Source organism: Sciurus carolinensis, chromosome 2 (genome assembly GCF_902686445.1).
Source record: "Sciurus carolinensis chromosome 2, mSciCar1.2, whole genome shotgun sequence".
NCBI classification, from domain to species: domain Eukaryota; kingdom Metazoa; phylum Chordata; class Mammalia; order Rodentia; family Sciuridae; genus Sciurus; species Sciurus carolinensis.
Window position 1 is genome coordinate 76682044 of NC_062214.1, and position 18642 is coordinate 76700685.

At 36.6% G+C, this 18642-nt stretch overlaps 1 protein-coding gene across 1 annotated transcript in view; it reads right to left on the reverse strand.

Annotated features, from left to right (window-relative positions):
- Positions 1 to 18642, reverse strand: part of Herc2 (HECT and RLD domain containing E3 ubiquitin protein ligase 2) — a 207278-nt gene that overhangs the window by 71057 nt on the left and 117579 nt on the right. The window contains 10 exon segments of the mRNA XM_047538401.1: positions 7806 to 7897; positions 7985 to 8090; positions 9024 to 9214; positions 12718 to 12857; positions 12979 to 13087; positions 14473 to 14598; positions 14700 to 14868; positions 17290 to 17388; positions 17912 to 18048; positions 18137 to 18404. Of these exon segments, the coding sequence (XP_047394357.1) occupies positions 7806 to 7897; positions 7985 to 8090; positions 9024 to 9214; positions 12718 to 12857; positions 12979 to 13087; positions 14473 to 14598; positions 14700 to 14868; positions 17290 to 17388; positions 17912 to 18048; positions 18137 to 18404 (1437 nt within the window).

Here is an 18642-nt window from a genome sequence, read left to right on the forward strand (position 1 = left end):
ATTCATTCTGTTATTTTTTTCCCTTCCCCCCACCCCTCCCACCCCTCTTTTCCCTCTACACAGTCCTTCCTTCCTCCATTCTTGACCCCCACCCTAAACCTAACTCTAACCCTAACACTAACTCTTCCCACCCCCCATTATGTGTCCTCATTCACTATTAGCGATATCATTCTTCCTTTGGTTTTTTGAGATTGGCTTATCTCACTTAGCATGTTATTCTCCAGTTCATCCATTTGCCTGCAAATGCCATAATTTTATCATTCTTTATGGCAGAGTAATATTCCATTGTATATATATATACCACATTTTCTTTATCCATTCATCAATTGAAGGACATCTAGGTTGGTTCCACAATCTGGCTATTGTGAACTGAGCAGCTATGAACATTGATGTGGCTGTATCTCTGTAATATGCTGATTTTAAGTCCTTTGGGTATAGGCCAAGGAGTGGGATAGCCGGGTCAAATGGTGGTTCCATTCCAAGTTTTCTAAGGAGTCTCCATACTGCTTTCCAGAGTGACTGCACTAATTTGCAGCCCCACCAGCAATGTATGAGTGTACCTTTCTCCCCACATCCTCGCCAACACCTGTTGTTGCTTGTGTTCTTGATAATTGCCATTCTAATTGGGGTAAGATGGAATCTTAGGGTGGTTTTGATTTGCATTTCTCTTATTACTAGAGATGTTGAACATTTTTCCATATGTTTGTTGATTGCTTGTAGATCTTCTGTGAAGTGTCTATTCATTTCCTTAGCCCATTTGTCGATTGGATTACTTGCATTCTTGGTGTAGAGTTTTTTGAGTTCTTTATAGATTCTGGAGATTAGTGCTCTATCTGAAGTATGATTGGCAAAGATTTTCTCCCACTCTGTAGGCTCTTTCTTTGCATTGCTGATAGTTTCCTTTGCTGAGAGAAAGCTTTTTAGTTTGAATCTATCCCAGTTATTAATTCTTGCTTTTATTTCTTGTGCTATGGGAGTCCTGTTGAGGAAGTCTGGTCCAAAGCCGACATGTTGAAGCTCTGGACCTACTTTTTCTTCTATAAGATGCAAGGTCTCTGGTCTGATTCCAAGATCCTTAATCCATTTTGAGTTTAGTTTCGTGCATGGTGAGAGATATGGGTTTAGTTTCATTCTGTTGCATATGGATTTCCAATTCTCCCAGCACCATTTGTTGAAGAGGCTATCTTTTCTCCATTGCATATTTTTGGACCCTTTGTCTAATATGAGAAAATTGTATTTATTTGGGTTTGTGTCCGTGTCCTCTATTCTGTACCATTGATCCACCTTTCTATTTTGGTACCAATACCATGCCGTTTTTGTTACTATTGCTTTGTAGTAGAGTTGAAGATCTGGTATTGCGATACCCCCTGCTTCACTCTTTCTGCCAAGGTTTGCTTTAGCTATTCTGGGTTTTTTATTCTTCCAGATGAATTTCATAATTTCTTGCTCTATTTCTGTAAGGTACATCATTGGGATTTTAATTGGAATTGCATTGAATCTGTATAGCACTTTTGGTAGTATGGTCATTTTGACAATATTAATTCTTCCTATCCAAGAACATGAGAGATCTTTCCATCTTCTGAGGTTTTCTTTAATCTCAATAATAACCCTGAATGTTAATGGCCTGAATTCATCAATCAAAAGACATAGACTGGCAGATTGGATTAAAAAGAAAGATCCAACAATATGTTGCCTGCAAGAGACTCACCTCATAGAAAGAGATACCCATAGACTAAAGGTGAAAGGATGGGGAAAAACATACCATGCACATGGACTCAGCAAAAAAGCTGGAGTATCCATCCTCATTTCAGATAATGTGGACTTCAAGCCAATGTTAGTCAGAAGGGATAAAGAAGGACATTTCATACTGCTTAAGGGAAGCATAAATCAGCAAGATATAACAATCATAAACATCTATGCCCCAAACAGTGGCTCATCCATGTATGTCAAACAAATCCTTCTCAATTTTAGAAACCAAATAGACCATAACACAATAATACTAGGTGATTTTAACACGCCTCTCTCATCACTGGACAGATCTTCCAAACAAAAATTGAACAAAGAAACCATAGATCTCAATAACACAAACAATAATTTAGACTGAACAGACATTTATAGAATATACCATCCAACCAAGAGCGAATACGCTTTCTTCTCAGCAGCACATGGATCCTTCTCTAAAATAGACCATATATTATGCCACAAAGCTAATGTTAGCAAATTCAAGAAGAGAGAGACACTACCTTGTATTCTATCAGATCATAATGGATTGAAGTTAGAAATAAATGAAAGAGTAAAAAACAGAAACTACTCCAACACCTGGAGATTAAACAATATGCTATTATACGATGAATGGATAACAAAAGATATTAGGAAGGAAATTAAAAAATTCTTAGAGGTAAACGAGAACAAAGAAACATCATATCAAAATCTCTGGGACACTATGAAAGCAGTACTTAGAGGAAGATTTATTTCATGGAGCGCATTTAATAAAAGAAGTAAAACTCAAAAATAAACGACCTAACACTACAGCTCAAAGCCCTAGAAAAAGAAGAACAGACCAACACCAAAAGTAGTAGAAGACAGGAAATAGTCAAACTCAGAGCTGAAATCAACGAAATTGAAACAAAAGAAACAATACAAAAAATTGACAAAATAAATAGTTGGTTCTTCGAAAAAATAAACAAAATTGATAAACCTTTAGCCACACTAACAAGAGAAGACGAGAGAAAACCCAAATCACTAAAATTCAGAATGAACAAGGAAATATTACAACAGACACGACTGAAATACAAAACATAATTAGAAGCTATTTTGAAAATATATACTCCAACAAAATAGAAAATTTCAAAGACATCAACAGGTTTCTAGAGACATATGAACTGCCTAAACTGAACGAGGAGGACATACACAATTTAAATAGACCAATTTCAAGTAATGAAATAGAAGAAGTCATCAAAAGTCTACCAACAAAGAAAAGTCCAGGACCAGATGGGTTCTCAGCCGAGTTCTACAAAACTTTTAAAGAAGAGCTCATTCCAATACTTCTCAAAGTATTCCATAAAATAGAAGAGGAGGGAACCCTCCCATACTCATTCTATGAAGCCAATATTACCCTGATACCTAAACCAGACAGAGACACATCGAGGAAAGAAAATTTCAGACCAATATCCTTAATGAACATCGACGCAAAAATTCTCAACAAAATTTTAGCAAATCGCATACAAAAACATATTAAAAAGATAGTGCACCATGATCAAGTGGGTTTCATCCCAGGGATGCAAGGTTGGTTCAACATCAGGAAATCAATAAATGTAATTCACCATATCAATAGACTTAAAGTCAAGAATCACATGATTATTTCGATAGATGCAGAAAAAGCATTTGATAAAATACAGCATCCCTTCATGCTCAAAACACTAGAAAAAATAGGGATAGTGGGAACATTCCTTAACATTATAAAGGCCATCTACGCTAAGCCCATGGCTGATATTATTCTAAATGGTGAAAAACTGAAAGCATTCCCCCTAAAAACTGGAACAAGGCAGGGATGCCCTCTTTCACCACTTCTACTCAATATCGTCCTTGAAACTCTAGCCAGAGCAATTAGACAGACCAAAGAAATTAAAGGGATACGAATAGGAAAAGAAGAACTCAAACTATCCCTATTTGCTGATGATATGACTGTAGACTTAGAGGAACCAGGAAATTCCACCAGAAAACTGTTAGATCTCATAAGTGAATTCAGTAAAGTAGCGGGGTATAAGATCAATGCACATAAATCTAAGGCATTTCTATACATAAGCGATGAATCTTCAGAAAGAGAAATTAGGAAAACTACCCCATTCACAATAGCTTCGAAAAAAATAAAATACTTGGGAATCAATCTCACAAAAGAGGTGAAAGACCTCTACAATGAGAACTACAGAACACTAAAGAAAGAAATTAAAGAAAACCTCAGATCAATTTCAAGTAATGAAATTGAAGATGCTATCAAAAGCCTACTAAGAAAGAAAAGTCCAGGACCAGATTCTCAGAAGAGTTCTACAAGGCCTTCAATGAAAAATTAACACCAATCTTCCTCAAATTATTCCATGAACTAGAAAGAAGGGAACCCTTCCAAACTCATTCTATAAGTCTAGTATCACCCTGATACCAAAACCAGAAAAAGACACGTCAAGGAAAGAAAACTTAAGACCAATATCCCTGTTGAACATAGATGCAAAAATTCTCAATAAAATTATGGCAAATATATACAAAAACATATTAAAATGATAGTGTACCACAATCAAGTGGGGTGCATACCAGGGATGCAAGGTTGGTTCAACATATGATCATCTAATAGATGTAGAAAAGGCAATGATGAAATATAGCACGCCTTCATGTTTAAAACACTAGAAAAACTAGGGATAGTAGAAACATACCTCAACATTATAAAAGCTATTTATGCTAAACCCAAGACCAACATCATTCTAATTGGAGAAAACTTGAAAGCATCTCCTATAAGGACTAGAACAAGAAAAGGATGCCCTCTTACACCTCTTCTACTCTATATAGACCTAGAACCTCCTCCAGCCAGAGCAATTAGAAGAAAGAAATTAAAGGGATATGAACAGGAAAAGAAGAACTCAAACTATCACTATTTGCTGATGACATGATTCTGTATTTAGAAGACTCAAAAAATTCCACCAGAAAACTTCTGGAACTAATAAATGATTTCAGCGAAGTAGCAGGAGATAAAATCAACACCCGTAAGTCAAATGCATTTTTACATATCAGTGATGAATCCACTGAAAGAGAAATTAGGAAAACTACCATTCACAACAGCCTCAAAAAATAAAATAAAATATTTGGGAATCAATCTAACAAAAGAGGTCAAAATCCTCTATAATGACAACTACCAAACACTAAACAAAGAAATTGAAGACCTTAGAAGATGGAAAGATCTCCCATGCTCTTAGATAGGCAGAATTAACATTTTCAAAATGGTCATACTACCAAAAGCATTATAGAGATTTAATGCAATTCCTATTAAAATCCCATTGACATTCTTCATAGAAACAGAGAAGGCAATAATGAAATTGATTTAGAAAAATAAGAGACCCAGAATAGCTAAAGCATTACTCAGCAAGAGAAGTGAAGCAGGAGACTTAAATTACACTACAGAGCTATAGTAACAAAATGGCATGGTATTGGCACCAAAACAGACATGTAGAGCAATGGTACAGAAAACATAGAGACAAACCCACAAAAATACAATTTCATTCTGGACAAAGGCGCCAAAAGTATACACTGGAGAAAAGATAGCCTCTTCAACAAATAGTACTGGGATATATGTAATAAAATGAAATTAGACCCCTATCTCTCACCCTGCACAAAACTCAAAGTAGATCAAGGACTTAAGCCCTAGAACAGAGACCCTGTGCCTAATAAAAGAAACTAGGCCCAAATCTCCACCATGTCAGTTTAGGAACTGACTATCTTAACAAGACTCCTAAGGCTCAAGAAGTCAAATCAAGAATCAATAAAGGGGATGGAATCAAACTAAAAAGCTTCTTCACAATAATGTGAAGAGAGAGCCTACAAAATGGGAGAAAATCTTTACCACCTGCACCACGGGTAGAGCATTAATCTCCAGGATATATAAAGAACTCAAAAAACTTAACACCAAAAAATACAAATAACCCAATCAATAAATGGGCTAAGGAACTGAACAAACACTTCACAGAAGAATAAATAGAATCAATTAATAAACATATGAAAAAATGTTCATCTCTTGCGATTAGAGAAATGCAAATCAAAACTAAGATTTCATCTCACTCCAATCAGAATGGCAATTATCAAGAATACAAGCAACAATAAACGTTGGTGAGGATGCAGGGAAAAAGGAACACACATACATTGCTGGTGGGAATGCAAAATGGTACAACCATTACGAAAAGCAGTAAGGAGATTCCTCAGAAAACCTGGAATGGAATCACAATTTGACCCAGTTATCCCATTCCTCCGTTTATATCTAAAAGACTTAAAATCAGCATACTACCTTGATGCAACCACATCAATGTTTACAGCAGCTCAATCCACAATAGCTAAACTATGGAACCAACCTAGTGCCCTTCAACAGATGAATGGATAATGAAAATGTGGTATATATACACAGTGGAATATTACTTGGCCTTAAAGAATTATGGCATTTTGCTAGTAAATAGATGGAGCTGGAGAATATCATACTAAGTGAAATAAGCCAACCCCAAAGAACTAAAGACCAAATGTTTTCTCTGATATGGAGATGCTAATTCACAATAAGGGGTGGGGGGGGGATGGGGAAAATAGAGATACTTTGGATTAGACAGAGGGAAGTAAAGGGAGGAAAGAGGGCATAGGAGTAGGAAGAATAGTAAGGTTAATTGGATATTGTTACCCCTGTGCATATATGATCATGCGACCGATGTAATTCTATATCAGGTACAACCAGAAGAATGAGAAGTTATACTCCACTTATATATGATGTATCAACAGTGCATTCTGTCATGTATAACTGACTAGAACAAATTTTTAAAAAAGTAAACAGTAACTATAGTATTGAATGTTTCAAAATAGTTTTGAGAATTTTAAATGTCTTCACCACAAAAAAATGATAAATATTTGAAATGAATATGTTAATTAGTCTGATTTGATCATCCCACAACATTCACATGTAATGAAACACCACACTGTACTCCATAAACATATGTAATTATTGTTTGTCAATTTCAAATAAAGCTTAGAAAACAAGAAGGAAAGGTAGAGTTGGGGTGTAACTCAGTGGGACAGTGGGAGAGCACTTACCTACTATTCTCAAAGACCCAAATTCAATCCCCAGCATACATACACACACACACACACACACACACACACACACACACACAAATGATATACTGCATTTAATCATTTAAAAGTAAACTCAAGTATAATAAATTTTGGGTAAATAATATTGTTATCTACTATCACGGTACCAATTAAATTAGTCCTCACACAACAAGGTACTAGAGAAAACTGTCTTGATTTGATATTATTTTAAATACACTTTATATATTAGAATAGTGCTTGTATTTTATGTGGAAAGATTTACTGGAGGATTTGAGAGAAGAGAATCTCACTGAGCTCTATGTAGGCTGCTTAAAATGCCTTCAATTGGGCTGGGGTTGTGGCTCAGTAGTAGAGCACTTGCCTCGCATGTGTGAGGCAGTGAAGTTCAAGTCTCAGAACCACATAAAAATAAATAAAATAAAGGTATTGTGTCCACCTACAAAAAAAAAAAAAAAGCCCTCAATGATTCTCTCAGAATTTTTAAGAAATACAATAAATTTGGATTCATTCTGAAAGTTACCTTATTATCAACTGAACGACTGCTACCACATGACAAGTTCAGGACCTGACACCAAAGGTCATGACAATAAAAAAGCAATTTCAATGTCACATACATAGTCAGAAAAACCACTGAAAACTAAAATATATCTAATGACGACAAAAAAGTATGGATGCAAACAGCACCCTCAATCGAATGCCTGTTGACTTTTCCCAGGGGCACTTAACCACGCTATAAATAGTGAGAATGAAATCTGTTTTGTTTCCTTTTCAAACCAATCTGATAAACAGCAGATTCAAGTTGTATAAAAGAAGGTGCCAAAATAATGTTAAGTTTTAAAACAAGCATATTTAGTTAGAATGGAAAAAATGGGGCTCAATGCTAGTATACAAATAGCCAAGGCAGCTTCCTTACCATTTGTAAGGCACTGAAAAGGAGCAGGACCACTGCTACTTACCTCTGTGCAGTCATTCAGAAGAGGCACTGTGGTGTCACTGGGGTTTATATTGATTGTCTTCAGTTCAATTAGGTTATTAAGGGAATTTCCACCTAGAAAAAGAAAAAGTCAAGGAATCAAACAAAGAAGTTTTATGAAAAGATAGAAGATACTTCATTTTGAGAAATGAATTCCATTACCTGACACCACAACCAGGGAAGGCATATAGCTACTGTCAGCAGGATCCACTATCATTTTTAATCTATGAACAAGAACATCGGGGAAAATCTCCAAACGAATCCAATGCTTTAAGGAAAAGAAAAAACAAAAACAAAACAAACACATTCTCAGCAAAATTCAGCTATTAAAATACTAAAATAGTACCACTGGAGCTTTAGTTTATATAAGATTTTTTAAAACATAAAATATAATGTGAGAGAGAGAGAATAATGCATTACTCTGGCAGAAACGAGAATATTCCTCCATACCATCACGCAAAGTCTGAGAAATGATATATTTATAGACTCCAGACCAAGGGTGCTCCTTCATACCATCAAGAATGGGTGAGAAGCTAAGCGTGGTGGTGCACACCTGTAATCCCAGCAGCTCAGGAGGCTGAGACAGGAGGATTGTGAGTTCAAAGTCAGCCTCAGCAATAGCAAGGCACTAGGCAACTCAGTGAGACCCTGTCTCTAAATAAAATACAAAACAGGACTGGGGATGTAACTCAGTGGTTGAGTATCCAAGTTCAATACCCAGCATCAAAAAAAAAAAAAGAGAGTGGGTGAGAGAAAACACTAGGATCAAGATGGAGAAAATGGCCCTCTCCCCAAGTCTGCCTGAGGTAAATCCACATGTCAGTGCAATCACAAAGACTTGCCAACGAGCTTTAGGCCATCCTAAAAAAACAAACAAACAGAAAAACTTCTCACCAGAGCCAGAATTGGAATTCACAGCTGTTTTTGCAGAAAAGGACAACAAAAACACCCTATAGCATCCTCTATTAATTGATTAGATAAAATCTGTTACTTATACTGTTTTAAATCTCTTGGTAATAAAAACTGGATGGCATGTTACTCTGTTATTTCAAAATAATTTATGATCTGAAACATACAATGAGTACTAACAGTTACCATTAGTAAAATTCTAGGTTTTTCCAAGTTCACTTTGAAGATCTAAAGTAAAAAATCTAAATGAAAGTGGTTTTTCCTTCCCTGCCCTGCCCCCACCGCACACTACCTTTCCTTGTGACCCAGATGACTGCCAGCAGGGCTCACTACCGTCAATCAGACGAGAAGCCTGATTCACTGAGGAAGACACATTCAGGCTCTTCACCATGCGGGACCAGCTGTCCAGCAGCATTCCTGGCTGACTATTATGACAGCGCTTCAGCTGTTTTCCAGAACGGCCACAAAAGACTGCAGACTGTCCTATTTCACATGGTCAAAAAGAGAGTTAAAACTTGCTGAAATGGGAGAGAACCTTCATGACCAAGAAATCAAGAATATTATATACAGATGAACTTCTTACTTTATTGAAAATCACAGTTAATAATTACCAAAAAATAGCTTCAAAACCTAATCAAGGTATTTTACCCCAAATTATGAGACCTATATAATGCTTTAATTTATTCAACTTAAATCTCTAAGATAATAACAGAGTATATTTAAAAAAAAAAAAAAAAAAAGGACTCAGACAGGTTGTGGGAATAGTTCAGTTAATAGTCCTTACAGAAAATATTCTTATTAAAAACACTTATAGGGGCTGGGGATGTGGTTCAGTGGCATAGCACCTGCCTAGCTTACAGAAGGTCTGGATTCAATTCCCAACACTACAAAAAATAAAAATGCTTTTATAAATACAAAGCAAAAACCAAATTTGTGCAAATACAGAAATTCAACTAGCCTTTCTCATAGAGGACACATGGAAGAACCAGACAAAACATTCAAAAAATGAGTAAATCATCTTGAAAGTATTAGAATTGATGAGATAGTAGAGAATGACAAGGCCAGAATCCACAGAACACCGGCAACCCAATGGAAGCAGGCAGATGAGACACACCCTGGATCACAGGCTCATCTTCCTATGCTATCTTGTCAGGTTCTACACAGCTCCTGACACATGACACTCTATCAGCCTTGGAAGGGGAAGGGGACAGGAACTGCAGTCCAGAGAAAATCAGGAGCAGGAGGGATATCCACAGAAAACAACCTACACTTGAGATCCCAACAGGAAATACAAAGAAGGGTGAACTCTGAAAGGTGTTTGTTTTTTGTTTTTTTGCAGATTGCACCTCAGCATGAAATCTTCTCAATGACTGAAAGTTCACTAGGGTGAACTCAGATAGCTACTTACTTCTAATCCCTGGCAGAATAACCCTCTCCCTCAATCACTGAAGAAAAGAGAACAATATCCTCAAATTGATTCAAGAAATAATTTTTCAGTATAATCCAGAATATAATGGTACATGAGGAGACAAGAAAACATGACTTAAAACACCCAGAAATAAATATAAATAGACCCACAAAATTATAAGACACAGACTTTATCTATGTTCACTGTGTTTGAAAAAGCAAGAAACTACAGAACATTTTAGCAGTGAACTGAAAACTATTTTAAAAAAAAAAAAAACAGAAAGAATAGAACTGATAAATGCAATAAATAAAAACAAGAACTTAATGAATAGTGCTAAGGGTGTGCAGCTCAGTAGTGAATACTTGCCTACCATGCATGCAACTCTGGGTTCAATCACCAGCACCACAAAAAATAAGAACAACCACCACCTAATGAATATGTTCACAGTAGAACTGAAGAGGTAATAAAAATACCTAGAATTAAGAACTGAAAAGTAACAATTTAGAAAACAAATGGGAAGGTAAAATACTTCCTAGAGAGAGGGTAAATAAAACATCAGTAAAAGAAGGATGACGAGAGAACAGGGAAGAGGCAATATGGGGAAAAAAGGCTGATGATTGGGGGAAGGCGGGGGGAGAAATAAATAAAGGCATTTGAATTGAAAAGAAAGAATTAAAATTATCTCTGTTTATAGATGAAATTATATGTAGAATACTCTGAAGAATCCACACAAAAAAACTGTTAGAACCAATTAAAGTCAGCAAAGTTGTAGAATACACACAAAATCAGTTTATGTATACACTAGCCACCAAAAAAAGTTTCTATACACTAGCAACAAATATTCTCAAAATGGAAATTTATTTAAAATAGCATGAAAAACAAATACACAGGAATAATTTGAACCAAGAAGGTATAAGACCTGTACACCAAAAATGACAAAATGTTGTTGAAAGAAATTAAAGAAGACTTAAGTAAATGCAAAGACATAAAATGGAAGACTTGATATTAAAATGAGGATGTTACCCAGAGTCTACACAAACTCAATATAATCCCTAAAAAAAATTTCAATAGCCTTTTTCTTCTTTTTAACAAATGTGAAAAAATTTGCCACAAAATTCATCCAGAATTTCAAGGGACATCAAATAGACAAAACAGTCCTGAAAATGAGAAAGAAATTTGGAGGCTTCACACATCCCAATTTCTAAGAGTATTACAAAGCTATCACAGGTACCTGACATAAGGGTAGACAAACAGAAAAAAGAACAGAAATGAGAACCCAAAATAAACCCTCATATCTATAGTCAACTGGCTTTCCACAAGAGAGTCAACAAGACTGAAAGGACAGTCTTTTTAACCAGTGATGCTGGGAACAATGAACATGGACATGCAAAACAATGAAGATGGACCCTTAGACTACATGATGCTTAAAAATTAACTCAAAATGGATCAAAGAGCTAGACTGAAAAAACTAAAACTACAAAATTCTTAGAAAGAAACAGGGCCTAACCTTCATGACCCTCAATTTGGCTATGGTTAAATTGACAACAAAGGCAAACGAAATGCCAATGCACAAGCAACAAAAGGAGAAATATGAAACTACATTAAAATTAAGCACTTCTACAAGAGTAAAATGACAACCCACAGAAGGAGATAAAATATTTGCAAGTATATATCTGATTAGGGTGTAATATCCATAATACACAAAGAACTCTTACAAGTGAACATCAAAAATGTTTAAATGGGCAAAGGACTTGAAAAGATACTTCCCTCAAAGAAGGTATATAAAAGCTTAAAAAAAAGAAAATGAAAAAGTTTTGACATATTTGTCATTAGGGAAATTCAAATTGAAATCATAGTGAGAGCCAGACATGGTGGTGCACACCTATAATCACAGCAGCTCAGGAGGCTGAGGCAGGAGAATTTCAAGTTCAAAGCCAGCCTCAGCAACTTAGAACCTATCTTTAAATAAAATATTTAAAACAAAGGACTAGGGAAGTGGCTCAGTGGTAAGTGTCCCTGGGTTCAACCCCAGGTATGGGGAAAGAGGGGAAATCACAGGAGATACCACTTCTCCCCCACCACTAGAATGGCCATAATCAAAACCTAGAAAATTACAAGGGTTGGTGAGGATGTGGAAATAATTAAACCCATTTGTACTGCTGGTGGAAATATAAAATGAAGCAGTCACTCTTAAAAGTACCTTGGCAGTAACTCCAAAATTAAACAAAGAACTACCAAATGTCCTTGCCAAGTTCACTCGTAGGTACACACCCAACAGTTTTGAAAACAAGGACCCAAATAGATACCTGAACATCAAAATTCACAGCAGCATTATTCACAACAGCCAAGAGGCAGAAAATAACCCAAATGTCCACTAACGAACAAATGGATAAACAAAACTTGCTACCTTAATTCCTCTCCTTATTTAAAAAAACAGTCAGCAATGAGCAAGACCAACCCTTCTGTCCAACTGTGCTCACTATTTGCACATGAACCTATCAAAAAAATTTTCAATACATTGATTGCCCACACTAATTATCTTGCTAGTGATATTCAATGGATAACCATTCTACCCTACCTGGTTCATTTATTCTGCCAAATGTATGCCTGGTGTTGTGCTTTTTGGTCTTGAAACACGTTTCACAAAAATCAAAATCATCACAGTTTCTGCATTTGAATCTGGATCCATTGATAGGAAACATCTGACAGCCATCACACCTATTTTTAAAACAATCATTGAATTTATAAGAAAAAGATGAATTTATTTATTACACTTACTTCAAAATAATACCCTTCCTCCCCCCAAAAGAATTTAGCAATCATTAAAATTAAAACTCACGTAACCCCAGGATGAATACTAGGCACCAATTCCATTTCTGACAATAACCCGGTCCAGTGAGATTGCTGAGGGAAGTCAACAATGATATCTTTTCCATTGGCACTGAAAGCTAGGGAAGAATGGAAAGCATCTGAAACATCTTTAACATGAATAAAAAACCCACAATTAAAATTAAAATATATCTAGCCATGTAAAATGGCAGTTACATATTTTAAAAAGAGTCCTTATATTTTAGAAGTATGTGCCTAGATACTTACAGATAAAATGATACATAACATCAGGAAGTAGCTTCAAAATAATCAAAAGAAAGAACCAAGGATGAAACAATTCTAGCTATGAATTGACCACCATTCACACTAATGACACATGGAGATTCATATACAATATTTTCTACTCTTACATATGTTTATAATTTTCCACAGTAGGAAGCTGTGTTGGGGAGGGGAGGGACCACTAGGAACTGAACCACTGAGAAACTTTTAATTACACCACATCCAAAATTACTTTAGGTACCTTTAGTATGTTAGGGAATAAAAACCAAACTAATAATGTTAACACTTCTCTTTTCCTTTGATAAAAGTAATTTGCTACTCAAAACAGTGACTTAGAAACCAATTCTTTCTACAATTTGTCTTTGTTTTGATTTGTAAATCTTTGGAATATCTTCAGCAAAGAAAAATGTTTTTAAAAAGTTATATATTAAATAAGTCATTTGTTCTTACATAACCTGAGAAGCTCTAACAACATTCCCATCTACTTGGGATGTACCACCATTGTGGCATCAGAAGTGTTTAAAGATACAATTGCATATTTAACTCTTTCTTGTGCAAGTGTTAAAATGAACATACTTTAAAGTGTTAACATGAATATACTTTTCAAAGTGTGCCATATATTTGACAATCTCAATTTCTCATTAAATACAGCCTGAGGAGCATTTAATGCTTCCTGAACCTAACTCCCATTATTTGCATATTTCTATTTCTTAAATACACTCCTAAATTTTGTAGCACATAAAAGACAAAAAAGCAGTCCCTAAAAGCTGGAAGCTGGCCTGACCAAGAGTAAAACAACTGACAGAATATATTAATAGAATCCCAACAACTGATAAGGCCACTCCGTGACTAATGACTAATGTATCAAGACAAAACCACATTTCCTTAGTCATGTCTGATCAAAGCCAGGCATGATGGCACAAGCCTGTAATCCCAATAACTCAGGAGGCTGATGCAGGAAAATTCCAAGTTTGAGCCCAGCCTCAGCAACTTAGCCAGGCCCTGTCTCAAAATAAAAAAATAAAAAAGGGCTGATGATGTAGCTCTGTGGTAAAGCACCCCTGGGTTCAACCTCCATACCAAAAACAAAAAGCCCCAACCACTATCATGAGGCTTTCTTCGTCATACTTGTTTTCTTCTTGCCCTTAAACAGGGGTGGAGTGAGTGTGCCCTGAGTTAATGAAAAGTCAACTTTGGAATTTTATTCCCTGGATAATATTACCTTTCACAATTCCCACACTTTGATGAGTCACAGATCCCCACTTGTACTTCGGTGTAGTAACAGAGGCCTTCACTCGTACTTTATCACCAATCTTGATATGAGATGAAGAACTTGGTGGAGGATAGCCTAGAGAATTCAACAATGAATGCACTATAATTAGCATTCATTTCTAGGAATTCTGTCTCTAAAAATAAAGCAAAAGAACTTAATATTAAGAATGTGCTCACCTATAAGTTCCACATGAATATACCTAACCCAGTAAGTGCCCCCCTTCTGCTGCCAATCACACTGAACGTTGAGGTCATGTAATCCATCTCTATCCAGTTTGATGACTTTGCCCACGTCGCCCTCACACACTTCTTCATAAGTTCGACAGCATCTAACCATCATTCCCACCTAAAATTGAAATGAAATTAAAAGTCCAGTACAGTGTACCTAGATGAAATGAACCATCATTAGTAGTATTCTATTCTTTAAAATTTTGTTTAGCACCCAGAGTGCAAGACCAAGTATTGTGAAACCAGAGCTCTTTAGAAAACTGGCTGGCTCTATGTCTGGGGCAGGAAATATATAAGGTGAGACTGGATCAACTTGGCCATAAAGCAAGGGAACCCAATTATCGGGTTCATTCAAAGAACAGTCTGATCATCGAAAGGAATCACACCTCAACCACATCAAATCCTAAAGCCAATGAATTAATTCATCTTCATGATAAAAATAAACCAAAGCTTCTTGGGCACCTTTACAAGCACCAGAGCACCAGTGCATCATTCTGAAAATTTATCAATGCTCACCAAAATAAATCATGCATTTATATTTCATTTCCTATAAAAATGGCATTATAAAATGTAATCAGAATTGATAAGAATCTTTTTTACACAAGAAGAACTCTAGCTAATAAATTCAAAAGAGATGGCAGTGTTAGAAAACCCCCATAATGCAGTCCCTCATGATTGGTCTAGGTGATGACATTTACAGCTATCAAAACTACTGGAGATGAACAATTTATGAAGAACTTCATCATGGAAGGGGAAGGCTAACAAGACCTAACCCACCCAATTCTGCATGCCTGTAAACAAGAGGTAAGAGGGAGCATACTGCCACCTATGAATTCTTCCTGCCTGGGATTCAGGCTGAGTATAAACACCTTCCAGTTCTAACTCTTTATTGAAGAAATAGAGACAAAAGATGTTAACCATGACCACAAGGAAGCCACCACCAATTCCAGAATCTAAGACATTTAGAGGACACAGTTGTGGCCCAAAAAAAAGGCAAGGAAGGGACAAGGGGAAAAGAAGTATGTTTTATGATTGAATGTCTATGTTTCCCCAAAAATCCATGTGTTGAAGTCCTAACCCTCAAATGTAGCTATATTAAGATCTAGAGCCTCTAAGGACCTGAATAGGGTTAAAAGAAGTCACAATGGCAGGGCCCTAATACAAAGTATTAGTGTGTTTTATTTTGTTTTGGTTTTTGATAGTACTGTGGCTTGAATCCAGAGGCCCTCTACCACTGAGCCACAATCCCAACCCCTTTTGAGATAGGGTCCTGTTAAGTTGTTGAGGTTGGTCTCAAAGTTAGTATCCTCCTTCCTCAACCTCCCAAGCTGCTAAAATTAAAGGAATGCACCACAAGTGCCCAGCTAGGATTAGTGTCGTTATAAGAAGAAATATCAGAACTTTCTTGCTTGTTCCTGCTCCCCTCACCCACTGAAAGTATGTATACAGTGAGAAAGTTGGCCATCTATAAGCCAGGAAGAAAGCCCTCAGCAGAAACCAATTCAATCCCTTGAACTTGGTTTTCCAACCTCCAGAACTGTGAAAATAATGCTTGTGGTCTCAGTTATCAAGTCTATGGTATTGCTGAGATAGCCTAAGCTGTCAAATTACAAGAGGTTAACAATTCTATGTTAAGAGACTTATGATATACCAAAAGTAAGGTATATGGTCTCCTTATAGCCAAATGGAGAGGGGTGCTAATCATAAAGAGACATTTTTGAGAAAACTGGGAAAACCTCAGCAATCACTGGATATGAGATGATATTAAGGAATTATTAATTATTTTGTTGGGCAAAAGTAATGTCATTATGTTAAAAAAGGAAATTCTTCATCAGAGATGTATAATGACATACTTATAGGTAAAACCAGGTATTTGAGTTTTTTTCCTCTGAAACATAGTAAAAAAAGAGAATGTGAATGTGAAGACAAAGGATTTACGGTAGATAAAGGACTATATAAAACAAATGTGGCCAAAGCAAGTTAGTTGGCATTAAAGAAAAATATAAGAAAAACAAATATAAAATTATTTGTTTTAAAATAAAAGAAATAATTTGTTTACAAATAAATTTTAAAAGGGTCACAAATGTGGATAAGAGGAATAACATCTCTTTACCATATCCACTGTGTGGACAGTCCTCCAATTCTGGCCCCAATTACCCATCTTTTGCAACTCTATCTTCTGGTCACTTTGCTGCAGCCACAGTGGCCTGCCTAGGTGCCTAGACCTCTCCTGGCAGCCACTGAGCTGCCCCTTCACATCTGCAGGCCTTCATACACACTGTACATTCCCAACAAGATCCCAATCATCATCCCAACAAAGTGATCCAATCCCTCACTCTAGTGGACTGTTCTTTCTTGTTCCCATGGTATGCATCTCCTCCGAACAGACCACAGGGTTTACCAGATGGTATAAGTTTTTGTCTTCCACCACAAGAAGGCAGGCCCCCTGACAGCAGGGGCCTCTGTTCACATGTAGGAGATGCTCACATATATGCCAAATGAAAAATGAGCTAGGCTCCAGCCTAAGACAGTGACTCACCTGAATGTTCTCTCTTACATACACAGCATAATCATCATTACTTAAAAAATCAGCTCGCTTTTTATAAGTTTGACTCTCCGTCACAACAGCACCAGTAGACTACAAGAGATAAATACATTTAAAAAGAGAGAGAGAGAGAACTAGATAAACCTATTAAATAAGAAATAAGTTGTGAAATCTATAACATTACAAAATAAAAACTAGTCTTTCCTATAAAAATCATCATTTAAAAACAATAGTACAGTAGGTAGAAAATGAATCTCAAAAACCACAAGTACAGAAAACTTCCAAGGCATTTCCAAATGAACCCTATACAATAATTTACTCAGATCAAAAATCAGTATCATACAGAACACAATTTTTTAAATAAAATATCTTCTAATGCCTACCCAACATCATTAGATGTTTAAACAGGGCATGTCTTAAAGAAAGTAATAATAATATAGAAAACCTAATCATCACTTCAGCAGCAAAACAGCTCTCTTCTGTGCCTAGCAGAACAATAGGGAGTTTCACGGAACAGTCCATGAGATATATACAGTTGGTTCTTTGAAGGAACAGAGAAAACTGGCATCCAAGCTATTCAAAGTATAACATAAGCAGAACACAAGAAGGCACTGACCACAGGGTAGGCTGTATCATCCATGTCTTCTACCACCTCCTCGTCTGAATATTCGTCGGACACTGTGTCTGCATCTGAGAGTTCTGTGACCTGGACGTCAGAGTGGTCCAGCAGCCACCCTACCAAGGCCTCCACACCTGAGACAAGCACATACATGGCACCATAAAGTCCAAAAGCACTGAAACGTGAGCACACAAACAAACACTGACAAGGAAAATGGAATACCTGGCAAACCAGATGCATTTCCAGAAGCACCAGTGAGTGACTTCAAAGCAAACTCTATGTTCCTTCTAGGAAATCCCATTTCCATGAGCTGCACCACAATAGGCAGAGCAGGAACTGGTGACTGCTTGCGCTTCTTTGCCCTAGCAGGGCGGATGTGCTGCACAGAGACTGGTGTCGTGGCCTCGCTGGAACTGCAGTCTTCAAACCCTGGGCTTGAAGGGTGAGTGGACTCCACAGCCAAACACTGACACACAGCCAATGCAGCAGCCTGGGCAGATGAGAGGGTTCTGGGAGGTGTGTGAAAGTGCCCTCAGCTAATTTATACTGTCTAAGAAAAGGGGAATGACCAATGTCTACTAAGAACTGCTAGACAGAAGTATAGAACCCAATTCATATGCATATTTTTAAGCGATGATTAAAAGGATAGAAAACAACAAAACCAAACTTCATAGTTTACTGCAGAGGAAAGATTTGGTGGTCAAAGAACTTCCCTGACTCCTTCAGCA